Source organism: Stegostoma tigrinum, chromosome 25 (assembly GCF_030684315.1).
Source record: "Stegostoma tigrinum isolate sSteTig4 chromosome 25, sSteTig4.hap1, whole genome shotgun sequence".
In the NCBI taxonomy this organism is placed as follows: domain Eukaryota; kingdom Metazoa; phylum Chordata; class Chondrichthyes; order Orectolobiformes; family Stegostomatidae; genus Stegostoma; species Stegostoma tigrinum.
In genome coordinates, this window is record NC_081378.1 from 46,109,285 (window position 1) to 46,136,746 (window position 27,462).

General features: G+C 43.4%; 1 protein-coding gene across 3 annotated transcripts; it reads right to left on the bottom strand.

Moving 5' to 3' along the window:
• Nucleotides 1-5,816: 5,816 nt before the first annotated feature.
• On the bottom strand, nucleotides 5,817-25,607 carry ldhba (lactate dehydrogenase Ba). Of its 3 annotated transcripts, none has more exons than XM_048554317.2 (8): nucleotides 25,335-25,607; nucleotides 20,284-20,421; nucleotides 17,103-17,220; nucleotides 15,977-16,150; nucleotides 13,528-13,701; nucleotides 11,403-11,520; nucleotides 8,965-9,088; nucleotides 5,817-6,163 (listed from the first exon to the last, which is right to left on the bottom strand). In XM_048554317.2, exons 1-8 carry the CDS (start codon nucleotides 25,449-25,451, stop codon nucleotides 5,996-5,998), a joined length of 1,131 nt encoding a protein of 376 aa, XP_048410274.1. In that variant the 5' UTR covers nucleotides 25,452-25,607; the 3' UTR covers nucleotides 5,817-5,995. The 3 variants fall into 3 exon arrangements, with proteins under 3 accessions (XP_048410274.1, XP_048410275.1, XP_048410276.2); XM_048554318.1 differs by lacking the exon at nucleotides 25,335-25,607 and adding an exon at nucleotides 24,274-24,407; XM_048554319.2 differs by lacking the exon at nucleotides 25,335-25,607 and adding an exon at nucleotides 23,795-23,915.
• Between the last annotated feature and the right edge of the window lie 1,855 nt (nucleotides 25,608-27,462).

A 27,462-nucleotide genomic window follows, 5' to 3' on the forward strand; every position in this document is an offset into this window, starting at 1 on the left:
CATCCTGGGAGCAGATGTGGTGGAGGTGGAGGTGGAGATTGAGGTAGAGGAATTGTGAGTATTGGATAGAATTCTTGCAGAAGGGTGGGCCAGAGGAGGTGTCATCAAGGTAGCAGTGGGAGTCGATGGGTTTGAAATGGATGTCACTGGTGAGTTCGTTTCTGCAGATGGGCAGGTCCAGGAAGAGGAGAGACTTGTCAGAAAAGGTTCATGTGAAATTGAGGGTAGGGTAGAAGGTGTTGGTGAACTACTCGAGGTCCTCGTAGGAGCACAAAGCAGTGCCGAAACAGTCAGCAAAATAATGGAGAAAGAGGCGAGGGATGGTGCCAGTGTAGTTGTGGAAAAGGGCCTGTTACATAAATCCTGCAAAGAGGCAGGCATAGCTCAGGCCCATGCGGGTGCCCATGGCCATCCCTTGTAGGAAGTGGGAGGAATCAAAGGAAAACTTGTTGAGGGTGAGGATCAGTTTTGCCATGTGAATGAGAGTGTCAGCACAGGAGGACTGGTTGAATCTACAGGAGAGGAAGAAGCAGGGGGCTTTTAGGCCCTCCATGTGGGGGATACAGGTGTAGAGGGACTCTATGTCCATGGTGAAGATGAAGTGTTAGGGACCGCAAAATGGAAAGTTTGGAAAAAGTGTAAGATGTGGGTAGTGACACAAGTGTAGGTAGGAAGTTCCTGGACCAAAGGGGAAAGAACAGAGTGAAGATAGAGGAGGTGAGCTCTGTGGTGCAGGAGCAGGCAGAGACAATGTGTCGACCAAGGCTGTTAGGTTTATGGATTTTGGGAAGGAGATAGAAACAGGCAGATTAGGGTTGGGGAACTATCAGATTGGAGGCTATGGATGGGAGATCTCCTGAGGTTATTTTAGGTCTGGGAGATGATGGCGTGGTGATTAGATGTGGGGTCATGATCAATGGGATAGTAGGAGGAGGTGCTGGAGAGTTGACACCTGGCCTCAGCGATGTAGAATAAAAAAGTGTGAAGCTGGATGAACACAGCAGGCCAAGCAGCATCTCAGGAGCACAAAAGCTGACGTTTCGGGCCTAGACCCTTCATCAGAGAGCTGATGAAGGGTCTAGGCCCAAAACGTCAGCTTTTGTGCTCCTGAGATGCTGCTTGGCCTGCTGTGTTCATCCAGCTTCACACTTTATTATGTTGGATTCTCCAGCATCTGCACTTCCCATTGTCACTCAGTGATGTAGAAGTCAGTTTGCCATACTACCACTGCAGCCCACTTATTGGCAGGTTTCACAGTGAGGCTGGGGCTGGAAACAAGGGAGCAGAGGGCTGTACATTCTGATGGGGAGAGGTTGGAGTAAGTGAGAGGGGTAGAGAGATCCAGGTGATTGATTTTGCGATGGCATTTTGCGATGAAGAGGTTGAGGGAGGGTAGAAGGCTGGGAAGGGATATGCAGAACACTGGAGTTTACTGGAGGGTGGAGAAGGTTCGTTAAAGGGTGGACTAGGTTTCCATTCAAAGAAATAGGTACTGAGGCAGACACAGCAAGGCACTGAGGCAGACACAGCAGTAAAGGAGCTCAAAATCATGACCTCCTTTCTCCCACCCTCCTTCAAAACTTTTATCCCATAATGTCAATTTCTCCGCCTCTGTCACATCTGCTCCCATGATGAGGCAATTTACTCCAGAACATCCCAGATATCCTCCTACTTTAGGGACTGGAATTTCCCCTCCTCTGTAATTAAAGATGCCCTCAACTGCATCTCTTCCATTTCCCGCACTTCTACCCTCAAACCCCCTCCCCGAACAATATGGATAGAGTCCCCTTAGTCCTCACATACCACTCCACCAAACTTCAAATCCAACGCATCATCCACTGACATTTCTGCCACCTACAATCAGGCCCCACCACTAAAAAGGTAATTCCCTCCCTGTCCACTTTCTGCAGGGACCATTCACCCTGAGACTCCGTCATCAACTCCACACTCTCCAACAACTTCTCCACCACCGCACCTGGTACCTTACTCTGCAACTGTAAGAAATGCAACAGCTGGCCATACACCTCCCCTCTCACCTCCATCCAAGGCCCCAAACAATCCTTCCAGATCTGGCAGAGATTCACCTGGGCTTCACCCAACCTTATCTATTGTATCCATTGCTCCCAATATGGTTTCCTCTATACTGGGCAGACCAAACGCAGACTCACGGACTGGTTTGTGGAGCATTCATGCTCTGCATGCACTGACCAACACAACTCTCCATTTGCCATCCATTTCAATTCCCTTTCCCACTCCTCTGGTGACATGTTCATCCTTGGCCTCCTCCACTGTCAGAGTGAGGCCAAACATAAACTGGAGGAACCATACATGATGTTTCATCTTGGGAGCTTACAGCCCAATGGCCTCAATATTGACTTCAACAGCTTCAAAATCCCTCTACCCTCGGCCTTATCCCATGTCCAGACCTCCCCTTCCTCCTCCCCTCCTTGACCTGACCTAACCTGTCCATCTTACTAATCACCTATTCGCTCCACCCTTCCCACTGACCAATCACAATAACCCCCTACCTGCATCCACCCATCACCATCCCACCTACCCTTCCCCTAGCCTCACCCCCTCCCCACTCCTGATGAAGGGTTTTAGCCTGAAACATTGATGTTCCTGCTGCTTGAAAGCTGTTTGACCTGCTGTACTTTGGCAGCTTCGCATTTATTCACTGGCTTCCAGCATCTGCAGTCCTTACTGTCTCCAAGTCACTGATAACCCACATGCTCTCATTTAGAAACATCATTCTCCTTAGGCATTATCCTTATTTAACTTTGTCCCTGATGGTTAAGAACTGTTTCCCTGACTTTTATGCAGATAGATAAAAATACATAGCCTTCCATCGGAAGCACTGATAGACTGCACCTATTAACAATATTTGTAAAGATACCATTTCTTACAATGGTGTGCTTGACATCCATCCATGAGAAATAGGGGCTGAGTGCATTCAGGGACAAGTGATGGAACATTTGTTAGGATTTGTGCTTGGGTACTTACTCAGACCTCACAAACATGATAAAAGTTTTAGTCACATTCCTTCCGATCCTCAAAACCTCTGTTCACCAGCTGCTGTCAAGTGGCAGCAGAAAGAGGGGGGATATATTATTAAGATAATAAAATGTGAGGCTGGATGAACACAGCAGGCCAAGCAGCATCTCAGGAGCACAAAAGCTGACGTTTCGGGCCTAGACCCTTCATCAGAGAGGGGGATGGGTTGAGGGTTCTGGAATAAATAGGGAGAGAGGGGGAGGCAGACCAAAGATGGAGAGAAAAGAAGATAGGTGGAGAGAGTATGGGTGGGGAGGTAGGGAGGGGATAGGTCAGTCCAGGGAAGACGGACAGGTCAAGGAGGTGGGATGAGGTTAGTAGGTAGATGGGGGTGCGGCTTGGGGTGGGAGGAAGGGATGGGCGAGAGGAAGAACAGGTTAGGGGGGCAGAGACAGGTTGGACTGGTTTTGGGATGCAGTGGGTGGAGGGGAAGAGCTGGGCTGGTTGTGTGGTGCAGTGGGGGGAGGGGACGAACTGGGCTGGTTTAGGGATGCGGTGGGGGAAGGGGAGATTTTGAAACTGGTGAAGTCCACATTGATACCATTAGGCTGCAGGGTTCCCAGGCGGAATATGAGTTGCTGTTCCTGCAACCTTCGGGTGGCATCATTGTGGCACTGCAGGAGGCCCATGATGGACATGTCATCTAAAGAATGGGAGGGGGAGTGGAAATGGTTTGCGGCTAGAAGGTGCAGTTGTTTGTTGCGAACTGAGCGGAGGTGTTCTGCAAAGCGGTCCCCAAGCCTCCACTTGGTTTCCCCAATGTAGAGGAAGCCACACGGTGGCTCCCCCTCCCCCTCCCATTCTTTAGATGACATGTCCATCATGGGCCTCCTGCAGTGCCACAATGATGCCACCCGAAGGTTGCAGGAACAGCAACTCATATTCCGCCTGGGAACCCTGCAGCCTAATGGTATCAATGTGGACTTCACCAGTTTCAAAATCTCCCCTTCCCCCACCGCATCCCTAAACCAGCCCAGTTCATCCCCTCCCCCCACTGCACCACACAACCAGCCCAGCTCTTCCCCTCCACCCACTGCATCCAAAAACCAGTCCAACCTGTCTCTGCCTCCCTAACCTGTTCTTCCTCTCACCCATCCCTTCCTCCCACCCCCACCTACCTACTAACCTCATCCCACCTCCTTGACCTGTCCGTCTTCCCTGGACTGACCTATCCCCTCCCTACCTACACTCTCCTCTCCACCTATCTTCTTTTCTCTCCATCTTCGGTCCGCCTCCCCCTCTCTCCCTATTTATTCCAGAACCCTCACCCCATCCCCCTCTCTGATGAAGGGTCTAGGCCCAAAACGTCAGCTTTTGTGCTCCCGAGATGCTGCTGGGCCTGCTGTGTTCATCCAGCCTCACATTTTATTATCTTGGATTCTCCAGCATCTGCAGTTCCCATTATCTCGGATATATTATTAAGCTGGAGATGGTTCAGAAGAGACATTCCAGGATGCTGCCAGGTTTGGAAGTTTGATTTATAAAGAATGGCTGAATAGACTGGGACTTTTTCCACTGGAGCGTAGGAGGTTCAACTTCCTGAGGAGGTGGTGGTTGTAGGTACAGTTACAACATCTAAAAGACATGAATAAGAAAGGTTTGGAGGGATATGGGCCAGGAGCGGGCATGTGAGACTAGTTTAGTTTGGGATTATGTTCGGCATAGATTGGTTGAACCGAAGGGTCTGTTTCCGCACTGTATGACTCTACATCCTGGCAGCCAGAGGCAGACAGATGCTATGCATATGTTCAGTGTGGTTTGTCATTCAATTAGATTGTGTCAGATTGACTCTATCAACTAGCCTAATCATCATATCAGTTGAAAGCTTAACTGAACAAAACGTTTTTCTCTTTGCTCTGAACAAATTCAATTAACCATTTAGGATTGCAATGGAGCAAATTTTCTTCACTCAAAGGGTTGTGAATTTGGAATTCTCATGCCCAGAAATTTATGGATACTCAGTTGATCAGTAAATTCAAAAATGATAGTAACCAATGAAGGTATCAAGGATGTGTCAATAGATCGATAAAGTGTGAATGAATACGAAAGTTAAGCCACTATCTTATTGAAACATGAGCCAGTCTTGAAGAAGTCATAAGTTACGGCTTCACCTATTCCCTCTACTCAAACAAGATTATCATCTTTCAATGGTATGGCAGGATCTGTGTGAATATAAAATTGGAAAGCTACTTTGGACATTTGTTGCCAAGAAACTGCACATGCAATTGATCGACGTGCCTCAGAGTCAGTGTTCCCTTGTTATGAATTTTCTTTGCTAAAGCACATTCAATGCCTCATTGACAGGAAAATTGCAGGCAACTAATATCAGATGCACTACTACCTTTGTTTTCGCAGCACAAAGCAAGAACTGGGAACGAGATTGTTTTGTTTTCCAAAGGACACAGGCACAATAGGTAAAACAGTCTCTCTCTGTTCTTTGTAATTCAATGAGCAACAGTCATATTAACCTAATTTGGTCAGAGCTACAGACAGCTGTTTTCAGGAAGGATTTCTTCATGACAACTCTGTGATTTGTATCTGGACCTGATTGTTGGCTGGCAAGAGGTGGCAATGTTTTAGAGTCCTTTCATAGATGATCCGATATTGTGACCAGGGTGGCAAAGCAAGTTGAGTTTTATGAAATGAAAGATGTTGATCTATTTTTTGCTCAATGAATTGGAACCTTTACATACTAATAGAAATAAGAGTTGTTATGAGTATAAGAACATCAATATTTTTGAAGCAGTTGAAAAACAAATGGAAAATGTACACATTTTACTTTATTTTTTAAAATGCTAACTATGTACGTTGGGTCAGTTAACCATTGAGAGTACACCTGACATTACAAATCATGGGCAAGAGTTTACAGAGATACTCGTATTTTCCTGCATCTGGTTCCTTTGCAGATTCAGTGAAAGGAGTGTTGCAGTCAGCCTCAAAATTACAGATCCTTCAGTTCCTTCTGAATGGCCCACAATGTCTCAGCACTCTTCCTCAGTTGGGCTACCTCATCATCTTTCAGAATTTGGTTGATGACATCAGTCAGACCATCTGCACTCAGCACACATGGCAGGCTTAGGAAGACTTCATCCTGTATGCCATACATGCCCTGGGGTAAAAGACACAGCACACAATCACTGGAAAGAACAATTTCCATATGCAGTAAAGTCCATTAAAACATGTGCCACTCTTACTAACTGAAAGATACAACTGTGACTGTAACTGGTCTGGTATTAAATTCCTTGAGAGAGAAATACCATAGGCCAAAGTGAACAAAACCATGAAACATTTCAAAGGGAACTTAAGGCAGTTTGCATAGACTCATACAGTACAGGAGCAGATCCTTTGGTCCGACCAGTCTATGCCGAACATAATCCCAAACTAAATTAGTCCCACCTGCCTGCTCCTGGTCCATCACTTCCTCAGGAAGTTCATTACACACATAAACCGTCCTCTGTGTAAAAAAAAATTGCCCCCTTGTTTTTTTTAACACTCTTTCCTCTCACCTTAATAAAATGCCCCCAATCTTGAAATCTCTCATCCTTGGGTAAACACACCTACCTTTACCCCTCTAAATTTTATAAACTCTATAACATCAAGATTAAAGCTACATCAAAGTACATTATAAATAAACTCAAAAGCAAGTTCTTTGAAGTGGCTGTCACTGTCAGAGATACACAACACGGAGGGAAGGGCACCTGTAGAGTAAATACTTAAAGAGAAAATGAGGAACCCACTTGTAATGTGTGAAACACCTGATGAATGAAACTGCTGGCACTGATACAGAGCTCTGTTTGCAGGCATGTTCAAAGTCTGCACTCTTAATTTTAGTCAGGAATGCCAGCTCTGCCAAACAACTGCAAATTCTTCTGCTTGTAAGTGTGAAATATTGGACAACATTAAACAGTCATCCATTGCTCAACAAGCCTATTGTTCACCCTACTGGTTTAACAGAATGTGGTAGCTCACATTTACTGATATTCTTTAATTATTAATTTGACATCAGTTAAAAGCAAAGGAATTGGAAACCTGTAAAATGTGTTCATTTTATAACTGAAATCTATTGGACAGGAGGAAAAGTTCTAACCAAGATTAATGAAATGTTAATGCAAGGATGCTGGTGTACAAAGGTGTAAATGTTATGCTGTAACTACCTAAAACTCTGGTTAGACCTTAATTAGAGCACTGCATTCAATTCTCTGCATTACAGCTCAGGAAGAATGTATTGGTCTCAGAGCAGGGGCAGCATAGATTCAACAAAATTGGGACTAAAAGGGTTAAATCATGAGGACAGGATGCATAGACGAGACCTGCACGTATCTGAGTTTCGATGATTCAAAGGTAATTAACTATCAAAGAACTGCATCCTTAAGTTAGAAATTCTGTAATTAAATTAAACCTGGATTGACCCCTGCTATGTAATTTAAAGAAAATCTTATTTATAGTTTAGAGCTGAAGTGACATTGTCCATGTGTTTAATTCTCTGCCGCTTGCAATCCAACCAAGCCAATTATAATAATTCAATAATAACCGTAATACCACTCCAACAAAGTATGTATGAAGAAACAGCAGTTGTGGATTTAAATTACCCATTATAGTTTTAGGTTTCTTTGAGGAAGTTCTTCTGTAAGTGAACATTCCCTTCCTTTGAGGCAGAATGCAAGTGTATGCACACAATATCTCTTACTTCCAGTAAAACCCATATGTCAAGAGTAAAAACAAATGGGGCATTTGTATGGTGTGTCTCTAGTGCCTCTATTTTAAAATATTCAAGATTATATGCTACTGTATTTTGCACGTTACTACAGATCAAGTCTAGTAAATAAAGATTTGTGAATACTTGTGAACAGGTACATAATTGTCAGGACACAGAAGCACCAGATTTGTTAAAATCCTTGCAGTTTTGTTACATTTCTCTCTATCTAATGTACACTATGTATAATGTATACTACAATGTATCAGATTCTACTGATTACAAATCCGACAGTAAGAAATCCAGAGAATATGAGCTAGAAGTTTGCATTGCTGGGGCATGGGTTTGGAGAGAGAGTGATAACAGACACAAAGACAGGCAGACAGTTGGACAAGATATCTGGTTCATAATATATCATGGTAATTAACTCTGGTGTCAGTGTTGCACAATTCAACAGTCGCTTCTTCTTAATTTTTTGTTTAAAAGTAATAGTACTCCTTTTCTGCATTCATTTGATTTGGAACTAACCCAGAATAATTCTAATGACTAGCCCTTTAAATTTAGTCTCACTATCAGTTTATCAACACTGAAAAGTTAATATTCACCAAGTCAAAATTGATTAAATGCAATACATAATTTAGTGAGTTTAGTCACTTCAGTCGTTAACCACAGAATGGAAACAAAATTAAAATGCATGGAACTCCTATTGTGGGAAAAGAGGCGTGAATCAGGGAATAGTTAACAACTAGAAAAAAAATTCGCTGAAAGCCTCAACTATTACAGACTACAACAGCAAAGAAATCAAAACCACAAAACCCCCCATTAACACCCTGGCATGATTTTTAAAAAGTACAACATTGTGTGTTCCAGTGGCTGCAATATAAACAGAAAGTGTTGGGGAAACTCAACAACTTTGGAGAAAGCAAGTGGCACTGAGCCCCATGACCCCTCTTCCCATTTTGAAGAGAATGCATGGGGCTCAAATCATTAACTCAATTTTTCTCTCTCCACAGATGTTGCCAGACCTGCCGAATTTTCAAGCACTTTAATTTTTCAAATCTCCATCATTTGTAGTATTGTGTTTATATTTCAGTCATCCAGAGGCTACCAGGTGCGCGTGTTAGTCTTAAGATCCCAATGTTAACTATGAAGTATTTGTACAAGTCCCCAATTTGCTACAAACCAGGAATTTTACTTAACATGGTAATATCTCATACCTTCACCATGGTGGATACTGGGTGAACCCGCTTCAGGTTCTTCAGAATGGATTCAGTCAGCTCAGCAACACTGAGGCCAATGGCCCAGTTAGTGTATCCCTTCAGTTTAATCACCTCATAAGCACTAGCAAAAACAAAAGTTTTAAATCAGGCATTTAAACATCAGGTAACTGCCACAACAGTAAATGTATGACAAATTCTAAGTATAAGTTCTCGTAACAACAGAAACAGGAACAAATGATGCTTTGCAGTACCACAGAATGTTGCATAGACTGTCCATTTTACTTGTCATGGCCGTTACTTTTAAATACTTTCCATTGAATTTTATCTAATAAAACTAAATATTCCAAACTTAGAGGACACAAGTTCTTAAATTTACAAATTCAAACTGTCGGTATTCACACCAACTCTGTTGTTAGACCATATTTGTTACATGAAGCTCCAATTGGCAGCTTCCTGTACTGTCTGCATCTTATAACGTGATCATACCAAGCTTGAAATCAAACTTTACGTATCATTTTTATTTCCACATGAGTAGTAACAAGCCTAAAATGTGTAACTCCATATTAGTTAAGGCCCCTCACCCACCGCTCACCCAATGCCCAGCAACAGCTTTATCCAATTCACAAACTTGTCAGTAGATTTTTAAGAGCAGATTATCTTGTTAAAGCCTCATTTTCTCTGGGATTGTTATATTCCCACATTGTCTGCAGTATTGTGAGAAAATTAGGAGGTGGTGGCATAGTGGTGATGTCACCCAACTAATGAACTAGGACTCTGGCAGTGTTATGGGGTCATGGGGTCAAATCCCACCATGGTGAAATGTGCACCCAATGAAATGGAAAAGCTAATGATGCCCATGTAATGAACATTGTAAAAGGCCATCTAGTTCACCAGTACCCTTAGAGAAGGAAGTCTGCTATGCATTCTGACCAGGTATAGCCTACTCTTCTGGACTACTGTTTGTAGTTCTGGTCACCCTGTCACAGGAAGGATATTATTAAACAGAACAGTGCTCAGAAAAGATTTACCAGGTGTTGCTGGCAAAGGAGAGTTTGAGATATAAAAATAGACTGGAACCTTTTCTTCATTGGAGGTTGAGGGGTGATCTTATTCGGTTTATGAAATCAAATATATAGATAAGGTTCTGGATGTGAGTCTGCTCGCTGAGCTGGAAGGTTAGTTTTCAGACGTTTCATCACCATTCTAGGTAACATCATCAGTGAGCCTCCGACGAAGCACTGGTGTTATGTCCCGCTTTCTATTTATCTGGTTAGGTTTCCTTGGGTTGGTGATGTCATTTCCTGTTCTTTTTCTCAGGGGATGGTAGATTGATTTGGAGCCAATGTGTTCTCAAAATGTCTTCTCAAAACTCGCTATAGATAAGGTGACTGACAAAGGTCTTTTTCCTAGCGTGGGAGAGTTCAAAACCAGGGGGCACATTTTTAGGGTGAGAGGAGGAAGATTTAAAAAGGACATGGGGGCAACTTTTTTTTACACAAAGACTGGCTCATGTGGGGAATGAACGGCCAGAGAAATTGGTGGATGCAGGCAGAGTTACAATGCTTAAAAGACATTTGGATAAGTACAAGAATAGAAAAGGTTTGCAGGGATATATGCCAAGAGCCGGCAGGTGGGATTAGTTCAGTTTGGGAACACAGTCAGCATGGAATAGTTGGATCTGTTTCCAAGCTCTATGGCATGTGACTCCAGGCCCAAAGCAATATGGTTGATTCTTAACTGTCCTCTGAGATGGCCTAGCAAACCACTCAGTTCAAGGGATGGGTAATAAATGCTGGCCTCGCCCATGACACCCAAATTCTATGACTGCATTAAAACAAAAATGAATCAAGGCATAAACTTAGTGCTAGGGAAACTGAGGGAACACTTCTTCACGTAAGGTAGCAGAAATCTGAAACTCTCTCCCTCAAGAACTATTGATTTTTGTTCAGCATGGCTAACAAGGAATGTGCAGCCAATGTCTAGGCCAGCCCAACTATCGTAACAGATTTTGGGGCTGAATGGCCTACTCCTGTTTTTATGTTTTCTATAATATAACAGAAACTGAATTTCAAAAATACTTATAGAGATGTGATGAGCCTCGGGAGCACCCTAGGGTCATAAAAAAATGACTTATAAATACAAATCTGCCCACTTCATCTGCAACAGTAATAAATCTGTTAATCTTAGAAGTCACCTGATCATCTTTTAATTGAACAACTGTTGCCTACTCTTACCTCTTAACAAAACAGACTACTATTTGAGATGCATTTAAAACTTGGCGTTTTAAACATGTTACCTTCTACATCGCTACTGCTTCCTGACTCAATTCTGTAAAAGTCTCTTATGATTTCCATGAGAATCAGGACCCAGGCACTGCCACCTACATTTTAAACTTTATCTTATGTTAATCATTTTGTAAAGGCTTTGTTTTATACCTATCCACCACCAGTTTATGCACATCTTTCCAGTTCTCCTTGTCCTGAGCAGTTCCAATATCAGGGTTCAGCAGCTGCAGCCCAACTCCTGCCACATTGACACCACTCCAAACAGGAACTGGAAATGAAAAAGCAGCTGAATGCGGACAGTTCTTATAGTATTACTACAAAGGTCTACTGGCAAACTGTGACTTAATTGCAGCATTTGACATATGATAAAAGTATAATGATATATATTCACATCACATTCAACAGCACAATCTCCTTTGATTTTAACACTATCATGCTGCCTCTAACTCTATTATCAGAAGTATTTGGATAGCAAAATGAAGATAAGTAATTAACAATGAAGAACTAACCCCTCAGGGCCACGCCTTATGCAAAATAAAACATTCAGATGAAAAGTTTTCAATCTGACAGGTTAATTGTTTCTCTGTCCACAGATTCTCTCCAGACCACAGTATTTCTACCATTACGATTTTATTTCAAATTTCCAGCATCTACAGTCTTCTGCTTTTGAACAACTAATTAACTGTTAACAGCAATGCCAAATGTGCCTATAACATCCTTAAAACGTTAGGCTTAAACAAATGTTAAAATAAATTAAAGCCACATATCACGTGACTGAGATAACAAGGTGTAGAGCTGGATGAACACAGCAGACCAAGCAGCATCAGAGGAGCAGGAAAGTTGACGTTTCGGGCCTAGACCCTTTATGTTTTGGGTGGACAGAGCAGGGAAAACTGCATTTCACTGATGTGAAAAGTTCTGAGCATTTAAAACCTCCTACGTGCTTCCAGTCAATTCTGCAATCGAAAGGGGCTGATATTCAGGCATAGGAACAGGAAATAAGGCTATTCAGCCTTGTGAGCCTCCTATGTCATAAATCTGCCTGGGCTCTCAGATTCAATTTCCTGTCTGCACCCCATACCTCCCTTATCCAAAAATATCTAAGTAAGTCACTCTTGAATATATTTAAAGGCCCAGCCTTCACTAGCTCCTCAGGAATGAATTCCACTCTAAATGACCCTTGAAGAAAAACTACTCTCAGGGACTATTTTCCCTGGAGTGTCAGAGGCAAAGGGGTGACCTTACAGAGGTTTATGAAATCATGAGGGGCATGGATAGGGTAAATAGATAAGGACTTTTCCCCAGGGTGGGGGGGTCCAAAACTTGAGGGTAAAGGTATAAGGTGAGAGGGGAAAGATTTAAAAGGAGCTAAGGGGCAACTTTTTCCACAGAGGGTGCTGTGTGAATGGAATGAGCTGCCAGAGGAGTGCTGGAGCCTGTTAAAATTACAAAATTTAAAAGGCATCTGGATGGGTATATGAACAGGAAGGTTTAGAGGGCTATAGGCCAGATGCTGGCAAATGAGACTAGACTTACTTAGGGTATCTGGTCGGGATGGATGAGTTGGGCCAAAGGGGTCTATTTCCATGCTTTACATCTCTATGGCTCTATGTTAAAAGGGATATCTCTTACTCTTAAAGAACATCCCACAGTTTTAGTGTCTGACAAGAAGATGGCTTTCCAGTATTCAATTTATCCAGACCTCTTAAGATCACCTGCCCAAATGGGCATAGGACTAATTTGTCCAAACTTCCTAAAATAAGCCCTTCATCACAGTAACGAGACAAGTGAACCTGGTCTGAACTCTCCCAAAGCAACAGTATGGCTTCTTCCAAATAAGGAGTCTAATACTGAACAAGGTACTCCAGATGTGGTCTCACCAACACCATGTATTGCCAGCTGGGGGCTACCAATTGGTATTGAAAGGATGACTCATGAGCAAGCAAGTAATTAATAGAATAATAATGGAGGTAAAGTTGAGGTTAAAATCAGATCACCATGATTTTATTTGAAAAGCAGAGCAGGCTTGAAGAAATGAGTGGTCTACTCCTGGTCCTTGTTTGCATGTAGATATTGTTTGGGGGTCTTCACAAGACCGAAGGATCTGGGGAAGTCAAGAGTTGGGGAGACCCAACTGGAAAAAGTTAACCTGCTTGGTCTTCACTGCTCTTCCAACAGATTCTCGTCTAAAAACTGATCCTAGCTGATAGAAATTAAAAGTGAGATTTCTATTGTGTATCATCTGGCATCACAAAACGTAACCATGTAACCTTACCACTAGAATCTCCATGTTCACCAAGCACCCAGCCATGGCAACTGGCTGGATGGAGCCCAAGCTTCTCAGCCATCAGGTAACGGAATCGGGCAGAATCCAAATTACAGCCGCTGCCAATCACACGGTTCTTTGGAAATCCACTTATCTTCCACGTTACGTATGTCAGAATATCAACTGGGACCCAGGAAACAAAATACATGAGCGCCTCAAAATTCAAGTTGATTCTAATTAGAGCAAACACAACATTGTGGTTTGATGCTATAAATAGATATGATTAAATATGATGGATATTCCTTTTTGCAAGAAAGAAAGACAACACTTATATAACTTCTCACAAGCACAAGCTGTTGTGGCATTTCACAACTAAAGAAATGCTTTTGATGTTAAGTTGTAGTTATAACACTTATGGAGTAGAAACATAATTGGGGATATTGGTAGGGGGCAGAACTTCCAAATATCATCCTCTGAGGTTCTCCCACCGCCCAGGGAATATTCAGGCCCCATTCTGTCTTAAACCCCATGGTTAACAAAGTTTAATATTGTGGCTTCAGTCATAATGAATATGTGGATTATAGTCTTCCAGAATTTCTTAGGGTTTGGAAAAGTGCCAGCTGCTTGGAAAAAACACAAATGTATACTACTATTCAAGAAATGGGAGAGGTAGAAAGCTTATAAACTGTAGTCCTGTTAGTCCAATATCCGTCATTGGAAAAATGCTGAAATCCATTACTACCAAGTAGTAGCAGGATATTTAGAAAAGTATCATGCAAATTGAGAGAGACAACATGGTTTTGTGAAAGAGAAATCAAGTTTAGCAGTTGTATTGGAGCTTTTGAGGATTGAACAAACAGGGCTGAAAAAGGCAAAAAATCAGTCAATGTTATAAATTTGGATTTCCAAAGGCATTTGATAAGGACCCTCATAAAAGGTTATTACAGAACATAAGAGCTGATGATGTTGGGGTGGTACATTAGCATGGATAGTGTTTTACCCAACTAACATGAAAGAGATTCAAGAAAAATGGGTCATTTTCAACTCCGCAAACTGTATCACAGGGTTCAATTCCGGAGGCTCAACTATTGAAGACATGTATTCATGGCTTGAATGAAGGGACCAAGCATAACATAACTGAATTGACCGACACTACACAACAGGAAGCAGAGCAATTATGAGGAGTAAACAGTGTTTATAGAGGGATATAAAGCAGATTGAATATAATGCAAGAAAATGTCAGTTTGTTCACTTTGGAACATGGTTGTCCTCATACACGTAAAAGGTCAGCATTCAGATACAGCAAGTATTTTGTAAGGGAAAGGGAATGTTGAATTTAATTGCAAAGAGAGCAGGGCATAAGAATCTGTAAATCTTGCTACAACTGTTCATGACATGGCACTCTAGGTGTGGTCTCACCACGGTACAGTTTTGGTCACTTTACTTAGGGGAGGGTATACATGAAATAGAAGCAGCTGAGAATGTCCACTAGGTTGACACCTGGGATGAAGTGCTTGGCTTATGAGGAAAACTTGAACAAGATGAACTTACATTCTTTGGAGTTTAGAAGATTGACAACTGATCTTACTGAAACATACAAGATTCTGAGAAGCATGACAGAGTATACACCAAGAGAATGTTTCGCTTGGCAGGGAAATTTAGAACTGGAGTGCACAAGTTGATAAATAAAGGGTCTCCCACATATAATGAAGATGATTCCTCCAACAATGGTTAGATCTTTTGGAATGCTCTTTCACAGACAGCAGTGGTGGCTGAGTCACTGAATTGGCTCAAGTCTAAATGAGGCAGATCATTGATCAACAAGGGATTCACAAGGTTATTGTAGTGGGAAGTAGGGCAGAAATGTGAACTAAACAACAATCAGATAAGTCATGACCTTATTAAGTGGCACATTATTTTTTATTAAAATTTATTTAATTTCATTAAATATTAAAAACTGAACCAAATGACCTATCCCTGCTCCAATTTCTTATGAGTTTCACTTGCTACTGCTAGCCTTGTCTCACAGGTACCATTTTGCCTTTAAGCAAGAAAATTGTAACTTCAAGTCCCAGTGCACAAAAAAGTGCATGGACGTTAATGCTTACGTCTCAGTGCTCTGAGGAAAATGATGCAGTATGTTGGGATACTTCCTTCAGGTGACAGACTAAATCAATGCCATTTGCCTCCCCCTGCCTCAACTGGGTGTAAAAGATCCCATAGCATGATTTTGAAGAACTGTGGAGCTGCTCCCAGTGCCCTCAATGATCAGAGTAGCTGGCTAATCATCACATTGCTGTTAATGGAATCTAGTCGTCCCTTACAAACTGACTGCTGCATTTCTCTGCATTGTAACTGTGGCTGTGTGTTTTATTGGCTGCGCGGCCCTTCACATGAAAGATTTTGTTGCAGTTTTCAGACTTGGAAATAAATTTATCTTTAAAAATTCAACGGTTACCTGGATTGGACACCACAATGATTGTGCATTTGGGGCTATATTTTACAATCTGGGGTATGATGAATTTAAAGATGTTGACATTTCTCTGGACCAGGTTCAGTCGGCTCTCACCCTCTTGCTGACGTGCTCCAGCAGTAACAACCGCAACTCGAGAATTAGCAGTTACTGCATAATCTAAAAGAGTGGAAAATAGGACCGGTCAATCACAAAGTAAAACATGGTTATAATTCTCCCACTCTACACAGTTTACTTACAAAACTTTTATTTGCTACAAGCAAACAAAAGCAAATTTCCGAAGCATTAGGCGGGACCTTGATCAGATGGGCTGAGGAGTGGCAGATGGAGTTTATTCAGATAAGTGCGAGGTGTTGCATTTTGATAAGGTAACTCAGGACAGGGCTTTTACACTTGATGGTAGTGTCCTGGCATGCGTTGCCGAATAAAAAGACTTTGGGGTGCAAGTTCATTGTTCCTTGAAGATGGAGTTGCAGGTTGACAGAATAGTGAAGAGGGCATGTGGTACACTTGCCTTCATTAGTCCGTGCATTTCAGTATAGGAGTTGGACAGTCACATTGGTATGGCCACTTTTGCAATCAATCCTGGTCTCCCTGATAAAGGAAAGCTGTTGTTAAATTTGAAGAGGGTTCTGAGAAGATTTACAAGGAGGTTGTTGGGGTTGAGGGGTTTGACCTAAAGCAAGAGGCTGAATAGAGTGGGGTTATTTTCCCTGGAGCATCAGCAGCTGAGTGGTGACCTTATAGAGATTTACACAATCATGAGGGGCACAGATAGGGTGAATAGCCGAGGCAACTTTTCCCAGAGTAGGGAAGTCCAAAACTAGATAGCACAGGTTTAAGATGAGAGGAGAAAGATTTGAAAGGGACCTGAAGGGCAATTTTTTCCACAGTGTAGTGCGTGTATGGAATGAGCTGCCAGGGGAAGTGGTGGAGGCCGATACAATTGTAACATTTAAAAGGCATATGGATACATGAATAAGAAGAGGGATATGGGCCAAATGCTGGTGAATCGGACAAAATTAATTTAGGATATCTGGTTGGCATGGATGAGTTGGACCAAAGGGTCTGTTTCTGTGCTGTATGACTCTATGCTGAAGATCCAAATTACCTTTATCAGCTATAATCTTTGGAGTTTTAAGAAACAGGCTACCATGAAGAAGATCCATCATTTCTCCCTTCAGTTTATCTTCCAGAACATCCACCAAGGCCATCTCATCAGTTAGCTCCTAAGAAAGGAAGTGATGTCATGTTAATACAGCAGATTTTACAGCCCAGAGATAATGGGAATTGCAGATGCTGGAGAATACAACATAACAAAGTGCGGAGCTGGATGAACACAGCAGGCCAAGCAGCATCTCAGGAGCACAAAAGCTGACGTTTCGGGCCTAGAGAGGGGGGCGGGAGGGGTTCTGAAATAAATAAGTTGCCATTCCTGCAACCTTCAGGTGGCATCATTGTGGCAGTGCAGGAGGCCCAGGATGGACATGTCGTCTAAGGAATGGGAGGGGGAGTTGAAATGGTTCGCGACTGGGAGGTGCAGTTGTTTGTTGCGAACTGAGAGGAGGTGTTCTGCAAAGCAGTCCCCAAGCCTCTGCTTGGTTTCCCCAATGTGGAGTAGGCCACAACAGGTACAGCGGATGCTGTATACCACATTGGCAGATGTGCAGGTGAACATCTGCTTGATGTGAAATGTCTTCTTGGGGCCTGCGATGGGGGTGAGGGAGGAGTTATGGGGGCAGGTGTAGTACTTCCTGAAGTTGCAGGGTGAAGTGCCGGGTGTAGTCGGGCTGGGGAGGGGGGAGTGTAGAGCTGACAAGGGTGTCATGGAGAGAGTGGATCCTCCAGAAAGCAGATAAGGGTAGGGAGGGAAAAATGTCTTTGCTGGTGGGATCGGATTGCAGGTTACGTGGAACAATCCCTCTTCCGTACCTACAATGGCCCTAAACCCCACCTCTTCCTCCGTTACATTGATGACTGTATCGGCACCGCCTCGTGCTCCCATGAGGAGCTCGACCAGTTCATCCACTTCACCAACACCTTCCACCCCAACTTCAAGTTCACCTGGACTATCTCTAACACATCCCTCGCCTCCCTGGACCTCTGTCTCCACTTCAGGCAACCACTTAGAAACCAATATCCATTTCAAGCCCACCGACTCCCACAGCTACCTAGAATACACCACCTCCCACCCACCTTTCTGCAAAAATGCCATCCCCTATTCCTAATTCCTTTGCCTCCGCCGCATCTACTCCCAGGATGAGGCATTCCACTCCCATACATCTGAGATGTCCTCGTTTTTCAAGGACCGCAGCTTCCCCCCCACCCTGCAGTGGTGGAGAATGCCCTCAACCGTCTCTCCTGCATTTCCTGTAACTCATCCCTCACACTCTGTCCCCGCAATAACCACCAAAAGAGAATCCCCCTCATCCTCACGTACCACCCCACAAACTCTGGATCCAATGCATCACTGTCCAACACTTCCACCATCTGCAATCTAACCCACCACCAAAGACATTTTTCCATCCCCACCCTTGTCTGCTCTATGGAGGAACCACTATCTCCATGACTTCCTTGTCTGCTCCACTCTCCCCTCCAACCAATCACACCTGGCAGTTTCTCCTGCAACCGCAGGAAGTGCTACACTTGCCCCCACACCTCCTCCCTCACCCCCATCCCAGGCCCCAAGAAGACTTTGCACATAAAGCAGATGTTCACCTGCACATCTGCCAATGTGGTATACTGCATCTGCTGTACTTTGTGGACTCCTCTTGTGGAAACCAAGCAGACGCTTGGGGACTGCTTTGCAGAACACCTACGCTTGATTCGCAATGAACAACTGCACCTCCCAGTCGGGAACCATTTCAACTCCTCCTCCCATTCCTTAGACGACATGTCCATCCTGGGCCTCCTACACTGCCACAACGATGCCACCCGAAGGTTGCAGGAACTGCAACTCATATTTCGCTTGGGAACCCTGCAGCCCAATTGTATCAATGTGGATTTCACAAGCTTCAAAATCTCCCCTCCCTCCAGTGCATCCCAAAACCAGCCCAGCTCGTCACCGGCTCCCTAACCTGTTCTTCCCCTCACCTATCCCCTCCCCCCACCTCAAGCCATAACTCCATTTCCTACATACTAACCCCATCCCGCTCCCTTGACCTGTCCCTCCTCCCTGGACTGACCTATCCCCTCCCGATCTCCTCATCTGCACTCATCTCTACTGGCTCCATCCCCGCCTCTTTAACTTGTCTGTCTCCTCTGCACCTATCTTCTCCTCTATCCATCTTTGATCCGCCTCCCCATCTCTCCCTATTTATTTCAGAACCATCTCCCCCTCCCCCATTTCTGATGAAGGGTCTAGGCCCAAAACATCAGCTTTGGTACTCCTAAGATGCTGCTTGGCCTGCTGTGTTCATCCAGATTTTACAACCCAACAGTGTTTAATCATTGAATTCGAAATAAACTTCCAAACTGTATAATAAGAAACAAGCATTGTTAGAGATACTGCCAGTTTCTGAGAAAGTGAGGTTTTCCAGGAAGTTTTTATTTAAAACAGTCACGTGTTACTTCAAACTAAATGCAAGTGAAGTTATTGAAGGTCTGATATTACCTAGAGAGACTAGAGGAGCTGGGCTTGTTTTCCTCACAGCAGAGAAAGGAAAGGAGAGATTTATTACAGAATTGAAGAACTGTTGCAGCACTAAAAGAAGTCATTCCATTGTCTCAATGTCAGCTCTCTAAATGTTTGTGCAATTGCTGCGCTATAATCCTGTGCGCTTGTTATTTGAAAAGGAACATCTAACTCCCCTTCTGAATGCCTCGACTGAATCTGAAAGCTGGTCGAAATTGTGAATGATTTGCAAGATTCATGAGAAGTTGTTTCCACAGTATCCAGAGAAATATATCGGAGATAATAATAAGAATCAGAGTGAAGATTTTTTTTTCAATTCAATGTGCTCTTATGATCAGACAAGCTCTATTGTCAAAAGAATATTGCAGGGTCAGAGCACTGTGGCGCACTAAGAGAGCTATGTTAACAGACTGTTTCATGCAGGATGAATTAAGTGGCCTCCTCTTGTCATGTATGACCTTATAATTTGGTGAACTGTGATTTTTTACACTGGGAGAATGGCTACTAAGTCTGATTATTACACATTGGTAGCATCAATTTGTAGATGTGAACTATATTTTCTCTGATTCAAATCTGTCTATAATTATTGCTCTAAAATTTGGTCATTTGTGTAATTTCCTTTTAATGGAGTCAAAGAGGCATGAGAGATCAAGCTTACCTTTAAAAGAATGCTAACAGCACAGGCCATCCCAACCTGGCCCACACCTACAACAGTGACCTTATTTCTTGAGGCTTCAGATCCATCACTAGAAACAGACGTAATAAGCTTCTGCTGCACTGTTGCCATGTTGTCTTCCTAAATTAAAAACAATAGATTTTTTTCATGAAACAATGAAAATATAACATTTACAGATATGTTAATAAGTGTATAGAAAGAAAATGACCACATCCAATGGTAAGTCCTGTTAAAGGTTTGACTAAAGTGCCTTTGTTTTTTTTCCCCAGTCAACTTGTTCAGAGATGTTATTACACACCTCTGGAACAAATGGGACTGAAACTCGGGTCTCCTGATCTAATGGCAGGGACACTACCCTTGTTAGCTGTGCTAGTAGTCTCCCCAGATTTAGAAGAAAATACTTTCATTAGAACAAATCACGTGAACAGTTTCTCTGCCTGGCTCTGTCCAAGCACCCTATATATGATGTGTATCTCTTTGTTTGGTGCGATCTGCCTGTACTGCTCACAAAACAAAGTTTTTCACTGTATTTAGGTACGTGACTACAATACATAAAATTAAAAATCAAATTGCCTGCAGCATAATTGGAAAGAAGCTGTCAGTGCGTTAAATAAGCCCTGCAACAAAGTCTAAACCATGAATAAACAGGCCATTTCTATGCTTTTACAAAGTAGTGACGTCTGTTTTGTTTAAAACTCTGCTCACCAAAGAGGTATATGTTGGTGTGTGGCAATTCCTTCCACTTCAGTCACTGAAAGTCACCATCAAACATTCCCTCAGACAAGGAGAGAAGAAACACAATCAGGTCCCTACACTACTACAGACGGTACTCTTCAAAAAGTGGCTGTACAGCATTTTGGGACATGAACGAGGTCGTGGAAAGTGCTGTAGAAAGTGAAAGCCTTTATCTGTTTAAAATTGCAAAAGCGAAACATCAGGGTTGGGGAAAAAAAACGCAAAAGCTTCAATGCTGTACCTTCAGGAGCACTGAAAACTGTACTAAGACATGTTTTTGCACGTTTTTCTTTGTGAGAATAAAATGTGAGGCTGGATGAACACAGCAGGCCAAGCAGCATCTCAGGAGCACAAAAGCTGTCTAGGCCCGAAACGTCAGCTTTTGTGCTCCTGAGATGCTGCTTGGCCTGCTGTGTTCATCCAGCCTCACATTTTATTATCTTGGAATCTCCAGCATCTGCAGTTCCCATTATCTCTTTCTTTGTGAGAACACAGGTTTGTGCCATTTGCCAAATAGTGACGTGACGAGGCTAGATAAGAAGTTCTTAATCAGAGAGCGATAATGACCCCCAACACAGCTCCTTGCTGGGGTAACTAGTTAGAATTTCAGAGCTGCGATCTGTCTTATCAATCAATGATTGTGAGTGGAGCTTGGGCTGAGCACAGACAAGAGAAGCTCCTTTCAGTTGTTCTCCTCCTTAATGGGGAGGGGGTGTGGCCGAGCTGGCAGATTTTTGAGGCCTGGTTACTGCTGCCTAAAGGCTGTGAAAAGATTGGTCCATTTTAAAATTCCTGTGGTTTCTCACGAAACTCAAACTCCACCCACCCCGCCCCCGATGTACAAACTCTCATGTGCCGAGGGGGCTGTGTGAAGCCTGTGGGCTTTAAAATGGGGCCGCATCGGGGAACAGTGCTTGGCTGGGCTGATATATGAAAAGAATGCTGAAGTAACTTTTAAGAGCAGCATCTACCCCACCCCCACCTTGCAAAACACTCACCCGAGCAATTTTATGTCTGTATATCACATCATCTCCGATTTAGGCGTGTTTTCTAACTTAGAAACAGAATTGACAATGCCCCAACTGTTTCAACACAGGGTCATCCTAAATAGTCTGCAGAGGAAGAGACTCATCCTATTAGTCTGACTTGTAGCTGAACACCAGTCCATGTTGTGAACTGCCCCACTTTCCCAACAAGTTTGCTTATCAAAGAACGTTTTTGCAAGCGCGAGTTTTTTTTATTGTGCCCGCATACTAACTTGGCCAGAAACAGTGAGCACTTGTTTACTTCTGGAATGGAAATTCAGCTGCATTCAAATGACCTTGGAGGAAAGTCAGTCTCTCGGACTAAACCCACAACAAAAACTGTGACCGTGCTAAAGGCAATGACAATTTCTTAAATCAAAGGCAGATGAGGTACGGAGTTATTGACTCACATGAATGTGAAGAATTATACATGCTTCAAAATATCAACTGTTTTATTCTCACTACAGACACTGCCAAAACTGCAATGTTTGCAGCACTTTCTGTTTTCAAATCAGAACGACGGCCCGAAACATCAGCCGTCCTGCTCCTCTGATGCTGCTTGGCCTTGCTGTGTTCGTCCAGCTCTACACTCAGATTGCCCCATTCTGTAGTCTCATTGAGGCAGTAGGATTCAATTTTTAATACATCATCCTTGTTTTCAAATTCACTTACATTCACCTTTCCCTATCTGTGTTCTATAGTCCAACAACCTATCGATAACTCCACATTCCTCTAAATCTGGCCTCCTGTGCTCCTTCAGCCAGATGCACCTTCGGGGGTAATAAAATGTGAGGCTGGATGAACACAGCAGGCCCAGCAGCATCTCAGGAGCACAAAAGCTGACGTTTCGGGCCTAGACCCCTCATCAGAGCTTCAGGGGCCTCTGTCTCAAGCTCCGGAATCCTTCTCCAAGAAAAACCTCACAGCCTCTCCCTGCCCTTTCAAAGATTGCTCATTAAAAACCCAGCTCTGCCTGTCCTTTTATTTCCTAAGGTGGCTCGATGTTAATTTTTTCAAAAATGATCTGATTATGCTGTGGTGTCTTGGTACTTCTACTGCACTAATACTAGGCGCTATACGAGCGTTATTTGGGAGCGTATGGTGAACGTTTTCAAAAACAGGTCTCTGTCAAAAGCCTGAATAAAAGAGACTTCGGTGTGTGGATGCAGTTGGGAGTTGGTCTTTACACCTTCCAACTTAGGCCAAAATCTTTAGACGATTTAGTGAAAACTGACAAGTCATAAGAAATCTGCTGGGTACAGTGTCACCTTCATAAAACGGTAAACGGTTTGTCTGGGGGCAACACCAACCCCTCCACCCCTCCCCACGTGTCCCGGACAAGGTGACATTCAGTGCTGTTTAACGTGTCACTGACGAGTTATGAGCGGGTTGGTAGCCAGCCAGGATTTGCACCGATAGATCCCCAAATTGTTGCCTTATCTTTTAATGGCCTGGCTAAAGTGCCCTTGATGTTGGAAACGTTTCAACTGAATACATTTTGGGAAAAAAATGCAGCCTATTCCACACTTCTCGCACAAAGAAAACACAAAAAAGCATGCAGCGCAAGTCGAAACAATGCTAGACTGGACGATGAAAAAAAGTGATCCGAGTGAGAAGTGAAAGCTAATGCAGAGTGCATTGCTACAAAACATTTTTTAAAATGATTTCTCACTCATTTTGCCTCTGCATTTTCTCTCTCTCTCTCGATGATTTATTTCAAAGTAAGAACCCGCCTGTAAATGAGGTTTTCCTTGTCCTCTCCTATTCAAGATCGGAATTAATCGCTCGAAGTAGTTTTGGAGTAGGTGGTAAACACAACCATGGAGAGGAACCATCCATCAATTGCCAACTCAAACATACGGCACGACTGAGCACACGCCTTAATTTCTGGTTATTTCCCGCCTCGCTGCAAGTTTCAGATTCCCAAAACTCCTTAAAACCAGGCAACAATTTGATTCGGAAGTATCTCCTGCATCGGAAAACTTCCAACTGAAACTGTTTCCCCCCCCCCAAAAAAATGGAATACAAATATTGCCACGTTAGCAGAGCGAAGGAATTAACCTTACTAATACATTCTAGTTACTTAAAATCAACAGGATCAAAGTTAACATTAAATACAGAAGATTGGAATCTACACATTCTAAACTTGGAACTGTGTTTCAACTAAGTCAAAATGGCAAATTAGTTGCAATATTTGAGGAGAAACACGTACCAGAACTTTGCAATGTCCAGTCTATAGCACCTCCCTCTTTCCACTGCTCGCTTTCTCCCTCTGTGTTGTTAATTGTTACAAAGCATCAATTTCTGGCAGCTCTCAGCCACATGTGACTGTCAGAGCACGTCACACTGACTGGAAAGAAGCCAGGACTAAAACTTTTCCCGCAGAGTTCTGCCAATGTCTTCATCTGACTCAACTGCGACTTGTTACAAGAGAACACTCCCTCCGGCATCAATCTCCTGTGCCTTTTTTTTGAAAACTAAGTAAACTTTTCTCATTTTGTCGGTCCAGGGATTTTTATGTTAATTTGCTATAGAATATAATTTGAATTTTGTGGCCACTTCCTGTCGGGCTGCTGACATTATTTCTGTATGGTTCACACATAATTTGTAACTGCAGCGGGACACATTGCAGGCCTCACAACACCAAAAATTGCAGGAAAAGCTGAGCAGGTTTTGCAGAAACAATGGAGAGAAATTAAGGTCGAGTGAACCTTCCTCAGAACAGGCTTGTTGTGAAAATATTGGTTTCGACGAGTTACTCCTAAGATAAAAGGGCAGTTCCTGAGATCTCAACCCCCTCCCGCTTACTGACTGCTGAAGCTTGAGATAAATGTAGGCTTTCACTCCCGGTTTCGTTTGTGTCATCCAAACCATTCATACAAAACATTCTGCGAAAGTTTGGTTTTCAAAATGCCTTGATCTCAAATATTCTCTCTAACTTCTTCCCTTCTGCTTCTGAATTGCACATTCAGGGTTGGTGCTTCCAGGATGTTTGAATCAATGCACAATGAAATTATTCCTGGTGTGATTTTCTCCTCTCTGCATTGCTGACAATACTGGGGAGCTCAAAGACAGAATCAGGCATGGGTCCAAAAGCCAGATGCTTGCAATGGAGAACTCTCAGCAGTAAACTCCCCACGTGCAGATAGCAAGGTCAAACAGTTACCAATTGGTGGTGAGAAATATCTCATTCATTACACAATTCACCCAATTCATCCCCCCCCCTTCCTGATTAAGCTCTTCCCAGGCCGAATAACAAAGCTGAGCAGGTACCGGTTGGGTTGGCTCCTTAGTATCGAGTCTGGATGAGTTTGCATCTGTGTCAGCCATCTTCCTTCTCTTTACCCTGTTTGGAATTGTTTCAACTGCACCTTGTACCTCCATGGCCATGGGTAAAGGTCTCCCTGCGACTCTTCAGCAGAACAACTGGGCAACAGCAATGTATCAGTGTCAAGTAGTTTGTAATCAATCAGCTTTGGGCATCACTTGTTGGATGGGCGGTAATGTCGGCGGACATAGCCCGCCAAGTGGCTCCTGAGTGATAGCTGTTGCTTTATTGCAGACAGGAAGCTTTCGGCTTAGAGATTGTGGTTTACTGCAGAGGGAGAGACAGGAAGCTTGTGGCTCTGGCAAACAGTGAAGTGCGCGTGTCAAAGTCCTAAAGGGGGTGGCCATGTTGCGGTACGGCATGATGCTGCGTCAACGTCAGAGCTGCAGCATATGCCAGCAGTTTATGCCGCAAACACATTGCATGTGCTTGTGCAAGGGTGGACTCTGTGAGTCAGTGGCTACCACCAGTCAGTTCAGGGACTTGGCCATTTCTAGTCTGCAGTCAGTCAAGTGGTTTGTTCACTGCAAGTCTGGGGAGCTATGGGAATAGGTTACATTTACTCTTGGAAATTAATTAAAAGTAGTCAAGGTCTTCCTTGTTGGTCCATTGGGGTGCTGTTGAAAAATCAATCCAGCGATAGGTGGTGGGGGTGGACTGCATACAGTCAGAGGGAGTGGTCCCTGTAGTCTGTGGGCTTTTCAAGGGTCAGTCAGCTTAAATCTGGGAACTGGACTCATTGCATTGTATCTCAAATGGAATGGTCATAGTGACAACAGGCAGTTGCAGTTAGTAGAATGGAATCTGGTAGTTTATTGGAGTGGGGTGCATGGTCTCAAAGAAAATGTTCAAGGTAAGTTATGATCACACTGGTGATCACGGGAAGGGGTGGGTGTGGCTTTGGTGTGGCAGCGCGCTCCTTTCACTGTTTTCACCTGGCTTCCATTTTTCTTGATGGAACGTCTAGAGGTGCTCGACACCTTCCTGGATTCTCCTCCCCTACTTAGAACGGTCTTGAACCAATGATTCCCAGGTGTCTGTGGGAATGTCGCAGTCCACCAATGAGGCTTTGAGAGCATCATTAACACTTCCTCTGTTCACCTGGGACTTGCTTGCTGTTTTAAAGCTGATAGTAGGGCACCTGCTTAGGGGGTCTGTTGTCGGTCATGTGGATGATTCGCCCAGTCCAACGTAGCCAATCAAGGGTGGTCATGCTGGAGATGTTGGTCTGGTTGAGGATGCTGTGAATGGACGATGTGAAAATTGGAATGAAGAACTTGCATGGTGACACTGCGAGTATTGGTGATTTCAAAGAGGGCAGAGTGTATTGCTGGAAAGGGAGCTAGGAGGCCATTGCGCTCATCATTATTTGAGAGAATAAATAATGCTAGCCACCTGCCTTCAATTCAAATCAAGCTGTGAACATTCTCATATGGCATACATTAAGGGCTCTTGTGGCACAAGGTAAGTGCCCCTATTTCTGGCCCAGAATATCAAGCTTTAAATCCCACCTCCTCTGGATTGCATTTTAAATGGTTGAACAGGCTGATTTAAAAAGGTTTTTTTTCCTCATCCTATGGTGCAATGTTAACGTCCTTATCCTATAGGTCTGGGTTTAAGGCCCATCTTGGGATATATTGCCATGGCGATGTATTGTAACATATCCAAACAGGTTGACTCGATATATTTTCATGTAATCCAATCAGCTTTGCACTTGTAAGGGAATTGTTTGCACTACATTGTGCCCATTAATTATCACCTTGAGATCTCTGAACTCATCTATAATGTATGTAATAAGGCACTTGCCATCAGGAGCTCAACTTCAAAACTGGCCAGGGCAGACAGTGCAAACGATTTGAAGCTTCTGTGCTGCAGCTGCCTTATCCTAAAAAACAATACTAGGCCTACCATGGCTTTAATACAGAGGCAGACTGGGGGTGGGTGGAGCATTGTGGAGTTGGGTGTTGTCTTTTGACGCCAGTCTTAAGGAAAATGGAAAAAGTTGTTGGGCAACCTTGCATGAAGGTTCAGTCCACATACCCCATAAAAATATCAGGCATAACTGGGATCCAT